This window comes from Trypanosoma cruzi, genomic scaffold, assembly GCF_000209065.1.
Source record: "Trypanosoma cruzi strain CL Brener 1047053516745 genomic scaffold, whole genome shotgun sequence".
Taxonomy (NCBI): domain Eukaryota; phylum Euglenozoa; class Kinetoplastea; order Trypanosomatida; family Trypanosomatidae; genus Trypanosoma; species Trypanosoma cruzi.
Window position 1 is genome coordinate 1,363 of NW_001849294.1, and position 14,821 is coordinate 16,183.

At 51.5% G+C, this 14,821-nt stretch overlaps 4 protein-coding genes across 4 annotated transcripts, besides 12 other annotated features; all 4 read left to right on the forward strand.

The window, feature by feature from the left end:
* Nucleotides 1-3,262: a mobile genetic element.
* Nucleotides 1-8,193: a sequence feature (areas not merged during assembly with more than two copies in the genome that could not be assigned to a particular haplotype).
* Nucleotides 3,164-3,279: a mobile genetic element.
* Nucleotides 3,296-8,191: a mobile genetic element.
* Nucleotides 8,194-8,624: a sequence feature (haploid, non-Esmeraldo-like haplotype).
* Nucleotides 8,269-8,344: a mobile genetic element.
* Tc00.1047053510423.40 (hypothetical protein, conserved) lies at nt 8,383-9,642 on the forward strand (the record flags this gene model as incomplete). Its single annotated transcript, XM_803010.1, has 1 exon — nt 8,383-9,642. The coding sequence occupies one exon, from the start codon at nt 8,383-8,385 to the stop codon at nt 9,640-9,642; it is 1,260 nt and encodes a 419-aa protein (XP_808103.1).
* Nucleotides 8,625-9,975: a sequence feature (haploid, Esmeraldo-like haplotype).
* Nucleotides 9,762-9,795: a sequence feature (AT_rich).
* Nucleotides 9,976-10,002: a sequence feature (AT_rich).
* Nucleotides 9,976-14,821: a sequence feature (heterozygous, non-Esmeraldo-like haplotype).
* On the forward strand, nt 10,041-11,336 carry Tc00.1047053510423.50 (hypothetical protein, conserved; the record flags this gene model as incomplete). Its single annotated transcript, XM_803011.1, has 1 exon — nt 10,041-11,336. One exon carries the CDS (start codon nt 10,041-10,043, stop codon nt 11,334-11,336), a length of 1,296 nt encoding a protein of 431 aa, XP_808104.1.
* Nucleotides 11,359-11,386: a sequence feature (AT_rich).
* Tc00.1047053510423.60 (hypothetical protein, conserved) lies at nt 11,973-13,292 on the forward strand (the record flags this gene model as incomplete). Its single annotated transcript, XM_803012.1, has 1 exon — nt 11,973-13,292. The coding sequence occupies one exon, from the start codon at nt 11,973-11,975 to the stop codon at nt 13,290-13,292; it is 1,320 nt and encodes a 439-aa protein (XP_808105.1).
* Nucleotides 13,220-13,244: a microsatellite.
* On the forward strand, nt 13,599-14,816 carry Tc00.1047053510423.70 (hypothetical protein, conserved; the record flags this gene model as incomplete). Its single annotated transcript, XM_803013.1, has 1 exon — nt 13,599-14,816. The coding sequence occupies one exon, from the start codon at nt 13,599-13,601 to the stop codon at nt 14,814-14,816; it is 1,218 nt and encodes a 405-aa protein (XP_808106.1).

A 14,821-nucleotide genomic window follows, 5' to 3' on the forward strand; every position in this document is an offset into this window, starting at 1 on the left:
TCCCCCTTGAAGAGGATTCCGTTTCTGAAGGTTAAGTGCTGCATTTCCTTGCATGGGACGTCACCACCCGGGCTCTGCGTGTATGGAATGAGGGCACCTCCGAAGTCGCTGTTGGTCTCCGGAGCGCATGCAGTTATGACCATTGACACCAGGCGGACGCTCAGGTTCAGCCAGCCTTTGACGGTTTGGTATCGTGCAGGCGCGCGTTGGAGACGGAGCGGGATCCCACCGATCATTTCATGGATTTGCTTAGGGCCCTACTGCAGACATTCCAGTTGCATATCATGATGACTACTGAGTCCAGCGCTCCGATCTCCGAACTGCGTGTCCGCCTACGCACGCAACAGCAAAGATCATTGCGATGCCGACTGTGTCGTATTTATGGACGCGACGCATCCACGTGCAGCGCACGCAGCACGGCCAGAGGGAATTGCTCGCAGCGCAGATGCCCGTCAAAAACGGCAGTGGGGCTGCCCGCCGCTTATTGGGGTGGAGGACGGCAGCCCCAGCCATTTATTCCGCCACCTCCCACCAAACCTCACAGGCATCGCGCCGCACCGTCGACGCTTCATCCGATATTTCGAATTGCCCGACACAATCGACGAGAGGGGCAATGGAGCTTATCTGCCAACGGCGATCGACTGTGTCACGACGGAACACCGACATCCCCGCTTTGGGCCGGCTGCGTGAGGAGGGCGAACGAGGTCGCTCGAGAGATGTGGGCGCCGTCAACGCGGGAGCCGAGAATGTCTCTGACGGGGCAATTTACGACCTTATGCCGCACGCACGAACAGCCGATGAACGCGGAGAGCCGTGCGGCCTTTTTGATGGGACTGTTAGACGTGGCGCCATCGACCTGACCGCAGTACGCCAGGACGCTGCGGTCCATGTTGCAAATGGATCGAACCCCGCTGGGCATGGCGATTCTGGGGTTACAAAAAATCGCGGCGCGATCGGGGACGAAACAGGCGCGCCCCTCGACGAATGAAGGGATGAATCAATTAATCCGCAGCCGGACCGAATGGAAGGAACGTGTTGTTTTTCGACTTGCGTGGATAACGGCGAGCTGTTGGTCCGAGGTTTCGGCCTTCACTTCCAACAATTTCACAACGGAGCCGGACGGGGCCTTAATTTTGGATTGGTCCGTCGCGCCGAAGACGGCGAAAGCGGATCCCCACCGCGCCTTGCGGTTCGTGAGGATACGAGGGCAGGACGCCTTCCACACTATAAAGCTATGCAGGACACTTCAAGAAAACGAAGAGCTCACGAATATTACGACCGTTCAAATCGAAAGAGCTCTGGCTCCTTGGAATGCCACGGTGCATTCCATAAAACACGGTGCGTTGAGGCACGCTGCTCCAATCGTGGAGACATATAATTTGGATCCACACGTGATCTCGCAGTTGGCGAAGCACGTCGACCCGTTCGACCTTCTCCAGAATACTGTTCGATATTTGTGGAAGTACGCCACAATGCTGACCCAGGTGTCGTCGCTGGTCGCATTGATGTGAAGGGAGAAGCTGCGGAAGGGCAAGAACCCTGGTTGAGAGCGGAGGAGCGTTTTTTCCATGATTTTTATCACAATCATGCTGCTACAATAGCGAGACGCACGACAAGGACGCGTCTGGCCACTCCACAAGATGAACGAACCATCCCGCTACAGCAGGTCAACGTGCCCGTGTTGAATGCAGAGTGGATCAAGATCCGGTTGTACCCGGCCACCTTGGAGAGTCTCATGCAAGCATGGGGACTCGTCGGGCGGTCCCCTTTCCCTCCGTCTTCCTCCGGTAAAGCGCGCGAAGGCTCACGGAGGATTCCAACCGCTGACGCGCGATTATTGAGGGAGCGGGAATTATCGAGGACGCTTCGTCCACAATAACAGGCGGATGGATAATACCTTTCTCGGTTGTGGAGGAGAAAACCACCGGCTTACGACGACGATGAATTGCGTGGCCACGCGAAAAGAACGGAGACGACCCTTACGAGGCTAATTTTCCTCCTTTACACATTTCTCATTATTTGCTGTCTGTGATGGCTGAGGCCGCTTCCTGCGCGGATTTAAAGGCATACTTTTTTCAAGTCTCTTTACCGCGGGAGACTCGGCGTCTCTTTCGATGCCGCGTGGAGGACGGCACGCTGGTGGGGCTCACACGGCTCCCCATGGGATGCAAGGCCAGCTCACAAATTCTCCAGTAAATTATTACTTCGGCAATCGCCGGGCTGACGACGGTGGCTCACCCCCTCTGGGCTGCACCTCCATCGGTTCGTATCGACGTATGGATCGGTAATATACGCATTGCAGGGTTGAAAAGCGGTGTGACATTGTGGGAAGCCCAAGTGCTTCGTAATGCGGACAGTTGTCACGCCACGATAGGGAGGAACGCGAATCGGGCGCCACGCAGTACACCTTTCTGTGGGTGCAGTTTGATCACACTCACCGGGCGGTATCCCTGAGTGAAAGGTTTGTCCGGTCTGTATGCGCCATGCCGGCGCTCAATTCTTTAACCATCGCGGAAATGGAGGCTACGGCTTCACGCTTTTTGTACGCGGCTGCCATTTTGGGCACGCGTTTATGCGACTACTGCTTTTTCACCAAGGCAGCGCGACGACGATTATCCACACCTAACTGGGGAATTGTACTGAAGACATCCCCGGCGAACCTTCCGCCGTCAGCGGTTGGTTTGGGCGAGAGGTTACGACACACCATCGAGAATATAATCGTAAGCGAATCATCAAGTCCACGGAAAAGGCATCGGCTGCCATCATCACGGACGCGTCGCTCCATGGATGAGGGGCCGTTTTTATTCCAGACTCCGGCGACGTTAAAATTGCCGGAGGGAAATGGAAGAGGAAGCGTTTCCTTATCATGCAGGCCGAGGCGCGCGCGGTCCGCTTGGCCTTATCGGCCTTTTCCGCCATCTTGCCATCCACCATGAACGTTTGGGTGGATAGCACTTTGCTGCAAGGAGCGGCGAATAAAGGCAGCTCAAAATCAAACGCCTTGACGCGGGAGCCGCAACGGATATATGAGTTTTTGGAGTCTCGCGGAATACAGGCAACCTTTGCCTACGTGGTGTCAGCAGAAAACCCTGCAGACGGCATATCGCGTGGTCGCGTGTTTACACTTCAGGACTTGGCGAAGGGGTGGAACATGCGAAGGGAAGCGGCGGGGTCTTGTGGCAGGAGGAGTCCAAAGTCTGCCACTTCGTAAGTAATTATATTCAAATCCTAACTGAGGACAAAGAACCATGCTAGTGGTTAATGGATAATGTATGTATAGATGATTATACGTATACCCTGGCTCAGCCGGCCACCTCAACGTGGTGCCAGGGTCTAGTACTCTTTGCTAGAGAGGAAGCTAAGCGCCTGCTGCCCATCCGCTGCACGCGGAGAGGCAGGAGGCGCCGCACAAACGGGTCGGAAGGGCACCAGATGGAGCCATTTACATGGCTGCCCGCGGAGCGGTATTTGTATCCGCTGCTGAATTCCATCGGCGCTTATCAGCGCTATACATACCGTTTGCGTGCCGTATGTGACGCGCAACGACAAAAGCTACTGCTAAGCGGAGACATTGAGCAGAACCCAGGCCCCATAGCAGTACTCCAGATGAACGTTTCTTGCCTCACGCCGTCAAAACTCGCAACATTAATGGCGCAAGGAGCAGACATAATAGCCATTCAGGAGACTTGGAAGTCGTCAGAGCAGATCGCCAGCATGCACACTGGAGATTATGTGCTCTATGCACAGTCGCGCATCGGCAAGGGAGGCGGTGTGGCGGTGCTGGTGCGGAAAACTCTCCGCTCCAAGCGTATACCCCTCACCATCCCCCAGCGTGACACCAGCCTTGAAGTGGTGGTGGTCCAGGTTGCTCTGGACCAGAACCGTGATCTTATTGTAGCGAGTGCCTATATGAGACCACCACCGCAAGTAACGCAATCCTTCAGGCGGTTAGTAAACTGCCTTCCAGCCTCGTCGCCGCTCCTGCTGTGTGGGGATTTCAACATGCATCACCCACAGTGGGAGCCATTCTTGGAGACTTCTCCAAGCGAGGTTGCTGCAGAATTTCTAGAACTGTGCACGGATGCGGGACTCACCTTGGTTAACACCCCTGGTGAGATCACGTATGCCCGTGGCACAGGAGAACGATCCTGTATCGATCTGACATGGTCAAAGCATTTGACTGTGTCGGATTGGTCAGCTTCCGTGTCGCCGCTTAGTGATCATTATATGCTGACATTTACGCTGCATCAGGCGTTTAAGGATACCATACCTTCGGCACCCCCTTCGGCACCTAAGTTTTTCTACAGTTGGGGGAAGTGCAAGTGGGATTTATTCATCAAGGACTTCGACGCACAACTTCCGGTATACGACTATAAAAAGCAGTCCACCGGCATTAAGGCCTTCACGAGAGCGCTTATAACTTCGTATCGACGACATTGCCCCCGCGGCATGCACAAGGACGGCCCCAGGCTTTGGGACGACACTCTCATGGAGGCAGAGCGGATTGCTACCGACAGCAAGGCCCGCTATCTACAGTTACCGACGCCCGACCGTGAGGCAGAAATGCAACGGACAAGGAGTCAATTCTTCCTCCTGCTCCGAGAGCGCTTGCGCAACACGTATCTACGCCGCATCAGCAAGTTAAATCCAGGCGAGCCACTCGCATGGAAATACATTTCCGGACGAAAAAAGGCATCACTTCCATCTCCCACATCAATTTTATTAGGAGATGGTCAACACACTTATAAAACAGCAAGGAGAGCAGCGAATGCTCTCAATCGCATCTTTCTTCCATTTCACCCCTCTCACAAGGCAGTTAGGTTTTCCAAAGGCATCAACAGACAGAGTGCATCCTTGAACATTAATGCTTCTTTTCTTTTTGGGCAGCAGAACAATAGCGAGTCTGCTGCCTCATTTACTTCATTTTCTTCTACTTCTTCTAGCTCCGAGCCGCAGAACAACAACGAGTCTGCCGCTACTTCTAGCTTAGTTTCTTCCACCTCTCTTATCTCTTGTATTTCTGAGCCGCAGAACAACAACGAGTCTGCCGCTACATCTACTTCAGGTTCTTCACTCTCATCTAGTTCTGAGCCACAGGATAAAAACGAAGCTGCCACCACATCTGGTTTAGTTGCTCGTCTTCACTCCCCTCTTGATGCACCCTTTAATCGTACGGAACTGCTTGCTGCGCTACGTAATACGCCGTATGGCAAGGCCCCCGGACCGGATGAAGTCTACAGTGAGGCACTGCGAAATATTTCGTCAAAGGGCCTCCGATTCCTTCTTCGTTGCATTAACCACAGTTGGACGACCGGTACGATCCCGGTTGAGTGGAGACGCGCTACCATCGTCCCACTCTTAAAACCCGGTAAGTCGCCGGAACTGCTTGAGTCATATCGACCCATCAGCCTTACCTCCATTGTGAGTAAGGTTGCTGAGAAAATGGTACTGAAGAGATTGCTTTGGGTGTGGACGCCGCACCCCCACCAGTATGCATATCGTAGTATGCGTACTACGACGATGCAGCTGGCACACCTGATACACGAAGTGGAGCATAATAGAAATCACTATTTCCAAGTGAGCCTTCCCAAGAAAAGCGGTATTGGCAATCAACTCCACTACAGACCCCATCGGACCCTGCTAGTGCTGGTTGATTTCAGCAAGGCTTTTGACTCCATAGATCATCGAGTCCTCAGTCGCTTGCTGGCTAATATTCCGGGGGTGAATTGTAGAAGGTGGCTTAGAAACTTTCTATGTGGTCGCTACGCGAAGACACGAGTTGGCCACAGACACAGCGATCGGCGTCCCACGCTGCGAGGAGTTCCTCAGGGGTCCATGCTGGGACCGTATTTGTTCTCCCTTTACGTACACCCACTTCTCAATCTGCTGAACAGCTTTGCGGGTGTCACAGCAGACATGTATGCGGACGACCTCTCTATTATCGTTAAGGGGCAGTCCCGGGAAGACGCCATTCCCACTGCCAACATGGTTCTTCAAAAACTGCATGCGTGGAGTCAGGAAAATGGCCTGGCCATTAACCCGTCAAAGTGTGAAGCTGCTTGGTTCACACTATCCACGCACACGGAGTCAGATTATGATCGTGAAGGAAGGTGGCCCCTGGTAGTGGCTGGATGTCAAATCCCAGTCATGACCATGGGGGCATCGCGAACTACGAAGCTTCTCGGCATGGATCTCGATCCACGACTGACGCTAAATGTGGCGGCCACCAAGCAATGCGCTGCCACTTCGCAACGGATATTGCAGCTACGCTGCATAGCGCACAAAGAGGCGGGACCATCTCCACATGACCTACGCACGTTCGTCATTGGACACGGTGCTTCCAAATTACGCTATGGCAGCGAGCTCATATGGGCAGTAGCGACGGATTCAGCGAAGAATGAGATGCAGAAGACGTACGCAACCCTAGCACGCATTGTCAGCGGAGTTCCGAGCACTGTTGACCCGGAATCCGCGCTACTGGAGGCTAATATGCCGCCGCTCCACGTCCTTTGCCTGCGCGCGCGGCTCTCAATATTTGAGAACACACGCGCATGTCAGATGGACTGGATGCGGAGACCCCCGCCTGAGCCACCGCCTCGCGCCGGTTTCCGCATCTCGCCATTATCTCGGGACGAGCTATATGCCTTCGTAGACGCATACACAAAGGACTATGGCATCACCGAGAGCTCACCACGCGAAGAGCGGTTCTTTCGCAGCTCCATTCCTCCCTGGTTTGCGGCCTCCGCTCACCGGGTCACCATCGGTGTGGGACTTCCGATAGACCACTCAATAACTGACGAAGAAGAGCTGATACGGGAAAAGCGCAGACTCAGCGAAGAGGCTCTGGCGCTGCACAGCCATCGTTCGTGGATACTTGCGACCGATGGCGGTGTCGACGTTCCCAAGTCAGCAGGGGTTGGAATACTGCTTTCATCCCTCAACTCATCGGAGATAATAGAAAAGGCCAGCATAAACTGCGGTGCACGCCCATGCAGCTACAGGACGGAATCCCGTGCGCTGCTTCTAGCCCTGGAGAAGCTGATGATTCCTCGTATCCGCCACAGGCGTAAAACCCTGCTTGTGGTTACGGACAGTCAGTCTCTTCTAGCGGCTCTAAACAAGGGCCCGCTCAGTCAGACAGACTGGACGGAGGATCAGATCTGGCAGCGTCTCTTGACACTGACGCGTGCTGGCTGGTCCGTGCACCTGCAGTTTTGTTACGGACATTGCGGAGTACATGCTAACGAGCTTGCAGATCAGTATGCGACGCAGACTATGGAAAGTGGACAATACACGGAGCAAGGAATCGCACCTTTATGGCATACGGATCTGCTGACATGTTTTACTACCCATTACATCAACAAGTGGCGTAGCACCATTCGTCAAGACACGCATCGCTACTTGCTTTGCGGCACAAGGCCATCAGATCTCAGCGGTAAGGACCTAATCACTCAGGAAGTTCTACACCGTCAGGAACTGGTTCACCTCGCAAGGGCAAGGTGCGGGGAATCTGAGCTCTGGGGCCGACTATACTGGGCCGTGAGAGATTGCACGAACCAATGCCGATTCTGCAACATCTCACCGGAACAGTCTGCATATATGCGCTCTAACAACGATCCGACTGCACCGGGGACGGACACTGTTCCCCCGTCGGCGAGGGAGGAAGACGTCTCTCCAGTAAGGAGACGGACCCTCACACGCCGTCGGAAGGAGAAATGTCCGCACTGTGATTCCACATTGACGGGATTCTCGGGTCTCGTCAGTCACTGTCGGTCATTTCATCCGGAACATCCCCCACCGCTTCCCGAGCTCAAATGTGATTTCTGTGACATGGTTTTCCCCACACGGAGAAGCACCGCACAGCACAGAAGTCGCTGCGCACACAACCCAGACGCCACACGGCATCGAAACAGCCGTGCCAGGAGGCGATCTCTGCTGCCGCAGGATCAGCCAGCTTCCACAAGCACGCCAATCGGCCCGCAGGAAACCTTGCACCATCTGCTTCTAGAATGTCCAGGCACCTTGGCTGTGCGTCAACGGCTGGGCATTGAACAGGACCTTCGCCTCGGAAAGTTCTCTCAATGGCAGTTACTTCATAGCAGGAAACTTTTGTCGTTGCTCGACCACCTCTTCGGCACTCAAATGGCACTGTATAGCTAGACGCGCTGGTAAGAGTAGAAAAAAAAAAAAAATTATACGTATATATTTATGCACTTACTTGGTGTTAAACTTTGAGGATTTGGTGTATCCATTTTTATTTCACTCATTCCTTTCTCATTAATATGTTGTTTGGTTTCTATTATCGAGAAACTCCAGCATTCGGCCTGGGACCCAGAAGATTATTCTACTTTTACTTCATCCTTTTTTTTTTTTGCGGCAGCCATGTCGTGGGCAGCAGTTGCGCAGAAGGCGAAGGATGCTACGGCAACAAATAAAGAGCCAAAGCGGGTTGTTTTTGCTCCCGCCGTTGAGTCCGTAGGTGATGGCGGTAATGAACGCGAGCATATTGATGTCAGTAGGACAAGTTGTCATGGGGTGGGGACAGCAATTCCTGCTTACCAAAAGGGTCTTCTCATTCTTGACGCAAATGCCTTTATTAAGGGGATGGACAACTTCAGTGACGTGGCGGATGTACTGGTGACAACTCCGCAGGTTGTCGCGGAGGTGCGGGACCGCGCCGCCCGTGAATTACTGAGCCGTTTTTCGCAGGTTCTGCATGTCTTGGAACCCTCGAAGGAGGCAATTGCCGCTGTTGTGAGTGTCGCAGAGAAGACGGGTGATTTGGGCGCCATGAGTCGAACAGACATTCGTCTTTGCGCATTGGCGCTGTACTGCTGTAAAGCCACGAACTCTCTACAGCCGCCTATTGAGCCACGACAGGCCGTCATTAATCCTGACGGCGATCATGGAACTGAAATAGTGACGGACGCTGTGCCGGATGAGGGGAATGATGATAGTGAGGCGGCGAGTAATGGGAGTGAAGATGGGGAGGATGAAAATGATGATGATGAGGGATGGATTACACCGGAGAACATCCACCAACATCTACGAGGAGCAGCGGATGCTGTGGGGGAGCGTTTTGACGGAGGTGTTGCATGCGTCACCTCCGACTACGCGATGCAGAACACATTAAAGCATCTGGGCGTCTCCATTGTTGGGCCGCATGGCATGCGCATTCAAGAGCTCCGGCAGTGGCTTCTTCGATGCACCTCTTGTTTTGCACTCACAAACGACACAACGCGGCAGTTTTGTGGCACATGTGGCAGTGGGAACACGCTGAGACGCGTACAGTATGTTGTAACACGTGAGGGCAAAAAGCAGCTTTTTATCAACTTTTGCAAGCCCATCAGCACACGTGGCACCGTCTACAACCTTCCAAAACCACGTGGGGGGAAGCGTGGAACAAACCGCTGCCTTGTGCTGCGGGAGGATCAGATGGCGCATGTTATCCGCGGCACAACGTCTGCCAAGCTGCGGGAGAAGCACGTCGTGCGTGGCAGCGGTAACGACGAGGAGTTGGCAGCGTTTGGTGAGGTCCCAAAGCCGCATAAGCGAGACGTGAACCAACCGCGCATGTTTTCTTCGTACCATAAGTACAACGTGAACGAGAAGAAGAAGTCTCGTGCCTCCCGACGGAAGTAAACTTCACACGGTTTACGACAACATTGCCAGAAGACAACATGAAAAAAAGAAAAATCAAACAGAAGAAGACAAAAAAGGAAAAGAAACGAATTTACATTGCGGGCAACAAATTGTTCTAGTTTAAAAATAAAAAATAAAAAAATAAATAAATTACGCAACAACAGTCATTTTTAATACGGCCCCTTCCTCCCTCTTTTTTTTTTTTTTGCCGTTGAAAAGGAATCAAGGAAAAAAAAAAATAGGGGAAATGGGAATAATGATGCCAAGAGACTGTTGAAATGCGACTTGGGTGCAACGCATGAGTTTGTTGTTTCCCGTTTTTCTTTTTTGCCCTTATTTTTATTTATTTATTTATTATTACAGGAGGGGCAAAAAGCGGTCATTGAAGCTACGAAAAGATGCTCCGGCGCACGGTTGCCCGTTTCATGGCGTCTGAGGCGATTGGACCGGCACATCCCGATATTCTCTGGGGCTTCATGGACGGGCGCTACGCCGGGCCTGGCTGGGTTAGCTGGATCAAGCAACTGCCTGTGGAAACGCTCACCATGCAAGGTGGGACATCCATGACAAATATGAACGACCGTGCGGGGGTTATTTTAGATCCAGAGGACCCACGACATCCGATGGCACTTATCCAATGGGGTCCAATGAATCACTATGATGGCGCTTTTATGCAACTGTCTTATGGGGACTACGGGAAAATTAAAAAAGGTTCCCGTCTCATGCAAGTTTTGTATGATAATTATTTAGAACCCTTTTCCATGAATCGTGTGTGCGCCCAGTTGTACTTTTATCAAAAAGTGCCAAACAATTATCACGCTTCTGTTGAAGCCTCTGCAGAGTACATAGGACAAACCGCTTCGCTGGTAGGACAGGTAGTGGTGGGTATGGGCTCCGTTATCATGGAAGGCGTTACAGTGAAGGGTGACACAAATTGTGTTTACATAGCCGAGGGTGTACAGGTGATGGAAAACACATGTATTGTGAGTGATGCACCGACGGATTTGTTAGCTTACCAACGTCATGAGGCCATTAATCCATATCAGCAATGGGACGGAATGGATGGCGTCTGCCGCATAATGCAAAACACAATGATTGAGCCAAACTGCTTTCTTGATAGCTGTTCTATTGGTCCATTTAACCGCATCGGCCACAACACCAAAATTCTGAAGGGTGTGACAACAGGAACAATGGTGCATATCCTTCCCGGTAGCGTAGTTACGGCCGATACAAGGATTGGAGATGGGGAACTTTGGGGTGGGGCGCCTGCTGTTAAGCTTGGAAAAGTCAGCAAGTTCGAATGGAAACGCCCCTACTATGCCTCTCTGTTACACAAGGAGTGTGTTGTGGAGTCATACCGCAACATGTCTCGCTATGGAGATCAGGTGGTTTATTTTCAGGACGAGATGGGCAAGCTTGATACTTTGATGCTACAATTTGAGTCTGACATTACACCCTCTGTGAAAGCAAAGGTAAAGGAGTTTGTGCAGGGGCGTGAACCCTTCCATCACATGCTTACTCGCATCACTCAGGGTTGGTCTCCTGCCAACCGCCCAGATGATAAGAATTACAACCTTTGTCCCCCACTACCGGCTGTAAAACTCTTTGCGGAGCACAACAACGACTCCTCCGATAGTTCGCTTCATGGAACTTACATGAATATTACGAACATATTTAACGATTTTCGGTGGTAGAAAAGGACGTGGAGAAATTGTCATTATTATTATTATTTAGTATTTTTTTTCCTTCTTCTTCTTTTGGTGTTGCGAAGAAACGAGAAGGGAATATATTTGTTATTTTTTTGCCTGCCCGAGTGTGCTTCTCGATTAGTAAAAGGAGAAGGTCGGAAATTAAAAAAAAAGGGGAAAAAAAAGGGATGGGACGGTAATTAATGGGATGCAGGATGGGAGGGGATATTGCAGTTAAGTAGTTTAGAAGGGCTTCGTGTATGGCGATTATGCAGAGGGGGGTAGAGGCATGAGAGAAGTTTGATTTGAGAAAATAGAAATGTCGTAAGGAAGAAAGAACGTTTGTGTTTGTGTGTGTGTGTATGTAGATATCTATAGGACCGAATTTATTGATGCGAATGAGTGGAAATAAGTCAGCATGGCTTTCAATGGTACGGGTGTTGTTGATGTTGTTGTTTAGCGGTGGAGGTATGGGAATTGCATTGCAACGCCCATTTTAGTTGCATATTGTCTCTTTTCATTATTGCACATGAGAAATGATTTACTTCTCTTTTTCTTTTTTTCCTGCATGCATTTATTTGGGCCGCATGCATCACACACGTGGTCAAAAGTGCGGTGCTGGAATTACGGTTTTGGGTCTCGATGGGGAAAATGGAATTTCACACACTCGATCCCCGCCGAAAGAGCCCGTACGAGGAGCACGTTGTATGGGAAGAGCTGGATGCGCTACGCGACACCGTAGCTTTTTTGAGGCAGCGGCAGGAACAGCAGGCGGCGCAGTGGCGTGTGATGTCCGAAGAGCAGCAGAAGCACTGCACAGACCTGGCGTCTATTTACCAACAACTTCAGGAGCTGCTGCTCTCTGGCAGCGATGCGGAGGGGAAGAAGCAGAGCGGCGATGCGGTGACGGCATCACAGGAATTGCTCAGAAGTGAGGTCTGTGACTTGCTGCAGAACTTTAAACACCATATTGAGCTGCACACGGCGGAGACGACTCGGAGGCTCGACGGCTTCCAGACTTCCCTGGAGGAGATAAAGAAGAAGGTGGAACATGACAATTGCCGCGCCGCACGTCAAGAGGAGCGCCTGACGCAGCTGGAAAAACAGCAGAGGGATATGTTGCGGCGTATGTCTTTTGTTTCAACACTGGAGGATCTGGAGCAACTCCGCGTGACATTTACACAACAAATTCATTCCCTGCAGGAAGATACCGCTACCACCATACAACGTCACATAGCGAGTGTTGATGAACGCTGTGCAACACATGAGGTACAATGCCGTGAGGAGCAATTAAGTTTTCAGCGCGAGACACATCAATCCATAGAACAGGTCACGCACTTGCTGCATGACCGAATCGAGGCTCTTTGCAGTGAATTAAAGACACATGCGTCATCGATAGACGTCAAAACGTCCAACTTTGAGGAACAAACGAGGTGCGAGATGAAGGGGATGCTACAGACACATTTGGAAAAGACATGCGAACAGGTTCAGGAGGTACATCAAGAATTGAGTAGTAAACATCTGCAACTTGTTGAGGACACGATGGAAGCAGTAGAGAAGATCGTCCACGTAAGTGACGATCTACCACGAAGGGTGTCTTTATTGCAGGACGATATCGCCAACATCCATGAAACTCTGCATCGTCATGGAGATATACTGAATGAACAGTGCCTTCAGGGTTCGCTGCAGGGTGCATTTGACGAGGTGAAAGACTGGTTGCAGGATCTTGAATGTCGGGTGTTGAGTCGTGGTGAGTTTGACGAAGTGCTGGCGAGTGTTGACCGCAAACTTGCCGCACTGAAACGAGAATTTATCCTTTACATTCCTGCTAAGCATCCGGCAGATCAAAGCATAGAGGGCGAAGGTGTTAGTTTTGTATCCACCACTGCTGGTGGTAGTGGTAGTGGTGGTGGTCGGCAGCCGAGCGAGCAAGGGAGTGAGAGGCAAGGAGGTCGTATTTAGCTTCTCAGTCTACACATGCACCCCCTTTATTATTATTTTATTTTGTTTTACTTTCATTTTTGCCGTTGTTGCGTCTCTTGACATCTGCGGGATGGAGCGGTCTTTTGCTGGGATATTTATGCGCTTGAGGGTGTCATCACCTCTTTCCCTTACACTGCGTTGAATGGCAATGTGGAGTCTTTCATTTTTCCTTTTCTTTTTCCACACACACACGAGGATTTTGTTACTTTTTTTCATTGTTTTTAAGTAGTAGGAGTAAACGCAAAAAAAAAAAAAAAAGGAAACACTGTGGGCCGTGCATCGCCGATGGCGTCGCAGAAGCCGGAGGATGTCACCGTTTCGGATGGCATGCTAGCCAACCTGGAGCGCGAATTCAATGAGGCGATGCGAGCGCTAGAGGGACACGTGAAGTTTGTTTGTTTTCGCGAAGAGTACGAAAAGCTGCACCGGGCTTTACTCAACAGCCATGAGTCGGAGAAGCGTCTGGTGAGGCGCTGTCAGCAGCTGACGCAGGAGCTCATGAGTAATGCTGCCAAGATGCAGGCCGCGGTGAAGCTTGCGCAGGACGACCACACCACCATTGAGGCGCTCAAGAAGGAGACAGAGAAGGCCTGGCGTATGGTGGATGTCGCTAACGAGAAGGACGCCCGCGCGAAGGAGACGATTAAAAAACTTCGAGAGGAGGTCTTCTCGTTGCAGGAAATTGTGGAGAACGGCACCGAGCTCACCCCCACGCAAACCGCCACGCTTGAGGAGTTGAAGCTGGAAAAGAAGCGGATGCAGTCGGAGTATGACGAACTTGTCAAGCAGATGGAAACACTCACACGGGAGACGTTTGAGTTGGGCCACAAGATGAAGGAAGCGGAGGAGGAGATGATGAAACATCAGGAAGAGCTGCGCCGTGTTACAGATCGTGAAAAGACAGTGCGGCAGGAATACGAAAAGGAGCTAAGGGCGCGGGATCGCTCCAACTTACAGCTGCGGGAGCAACTCCTCCTCGTGCAGCAGCGTGAGAAGGAACTGAAGTCGCATGAACAGTTGCACAGCAAACTTTCTTCCGCTGTCAATCTTTTGCGGTTGCAGCTGCAGGAGGATCAGAACAGACGACAGGCGCTCGCGCAAAAGATTGAGTCCGCGGAAAGGCAATTGTACCACACGCAGCAGTCCTACGATGATGCCGTAGATACAAGAGAGGCCTTAAATGAGCGTCACCGAGAGGTTCGAAAGGAGATTACAGAAGCAGAAAAGAAAGCCGTTGATATCACTGCGGAGAAGCAGCGGACCCATCGGGTACGGGACAATGACTACAAGGAACTTTGCCGCCTTGTGCAGCAGAATGAAGACATACGGCGGGATCAAACGAACCTTGAACGGCAGCGGTTAAATGTTGAGAAACGCATTGAAATGGCGAGGAGAGAAAAGGAGGATTTATGTCGTGCGTTTGAAATGATGCAACGGGAAAAGGATTCGCTGAAGAAAGTCTCAGAGAAGGAACGGGAGAAGATGCAGATCATGAAAAACTGATTGCG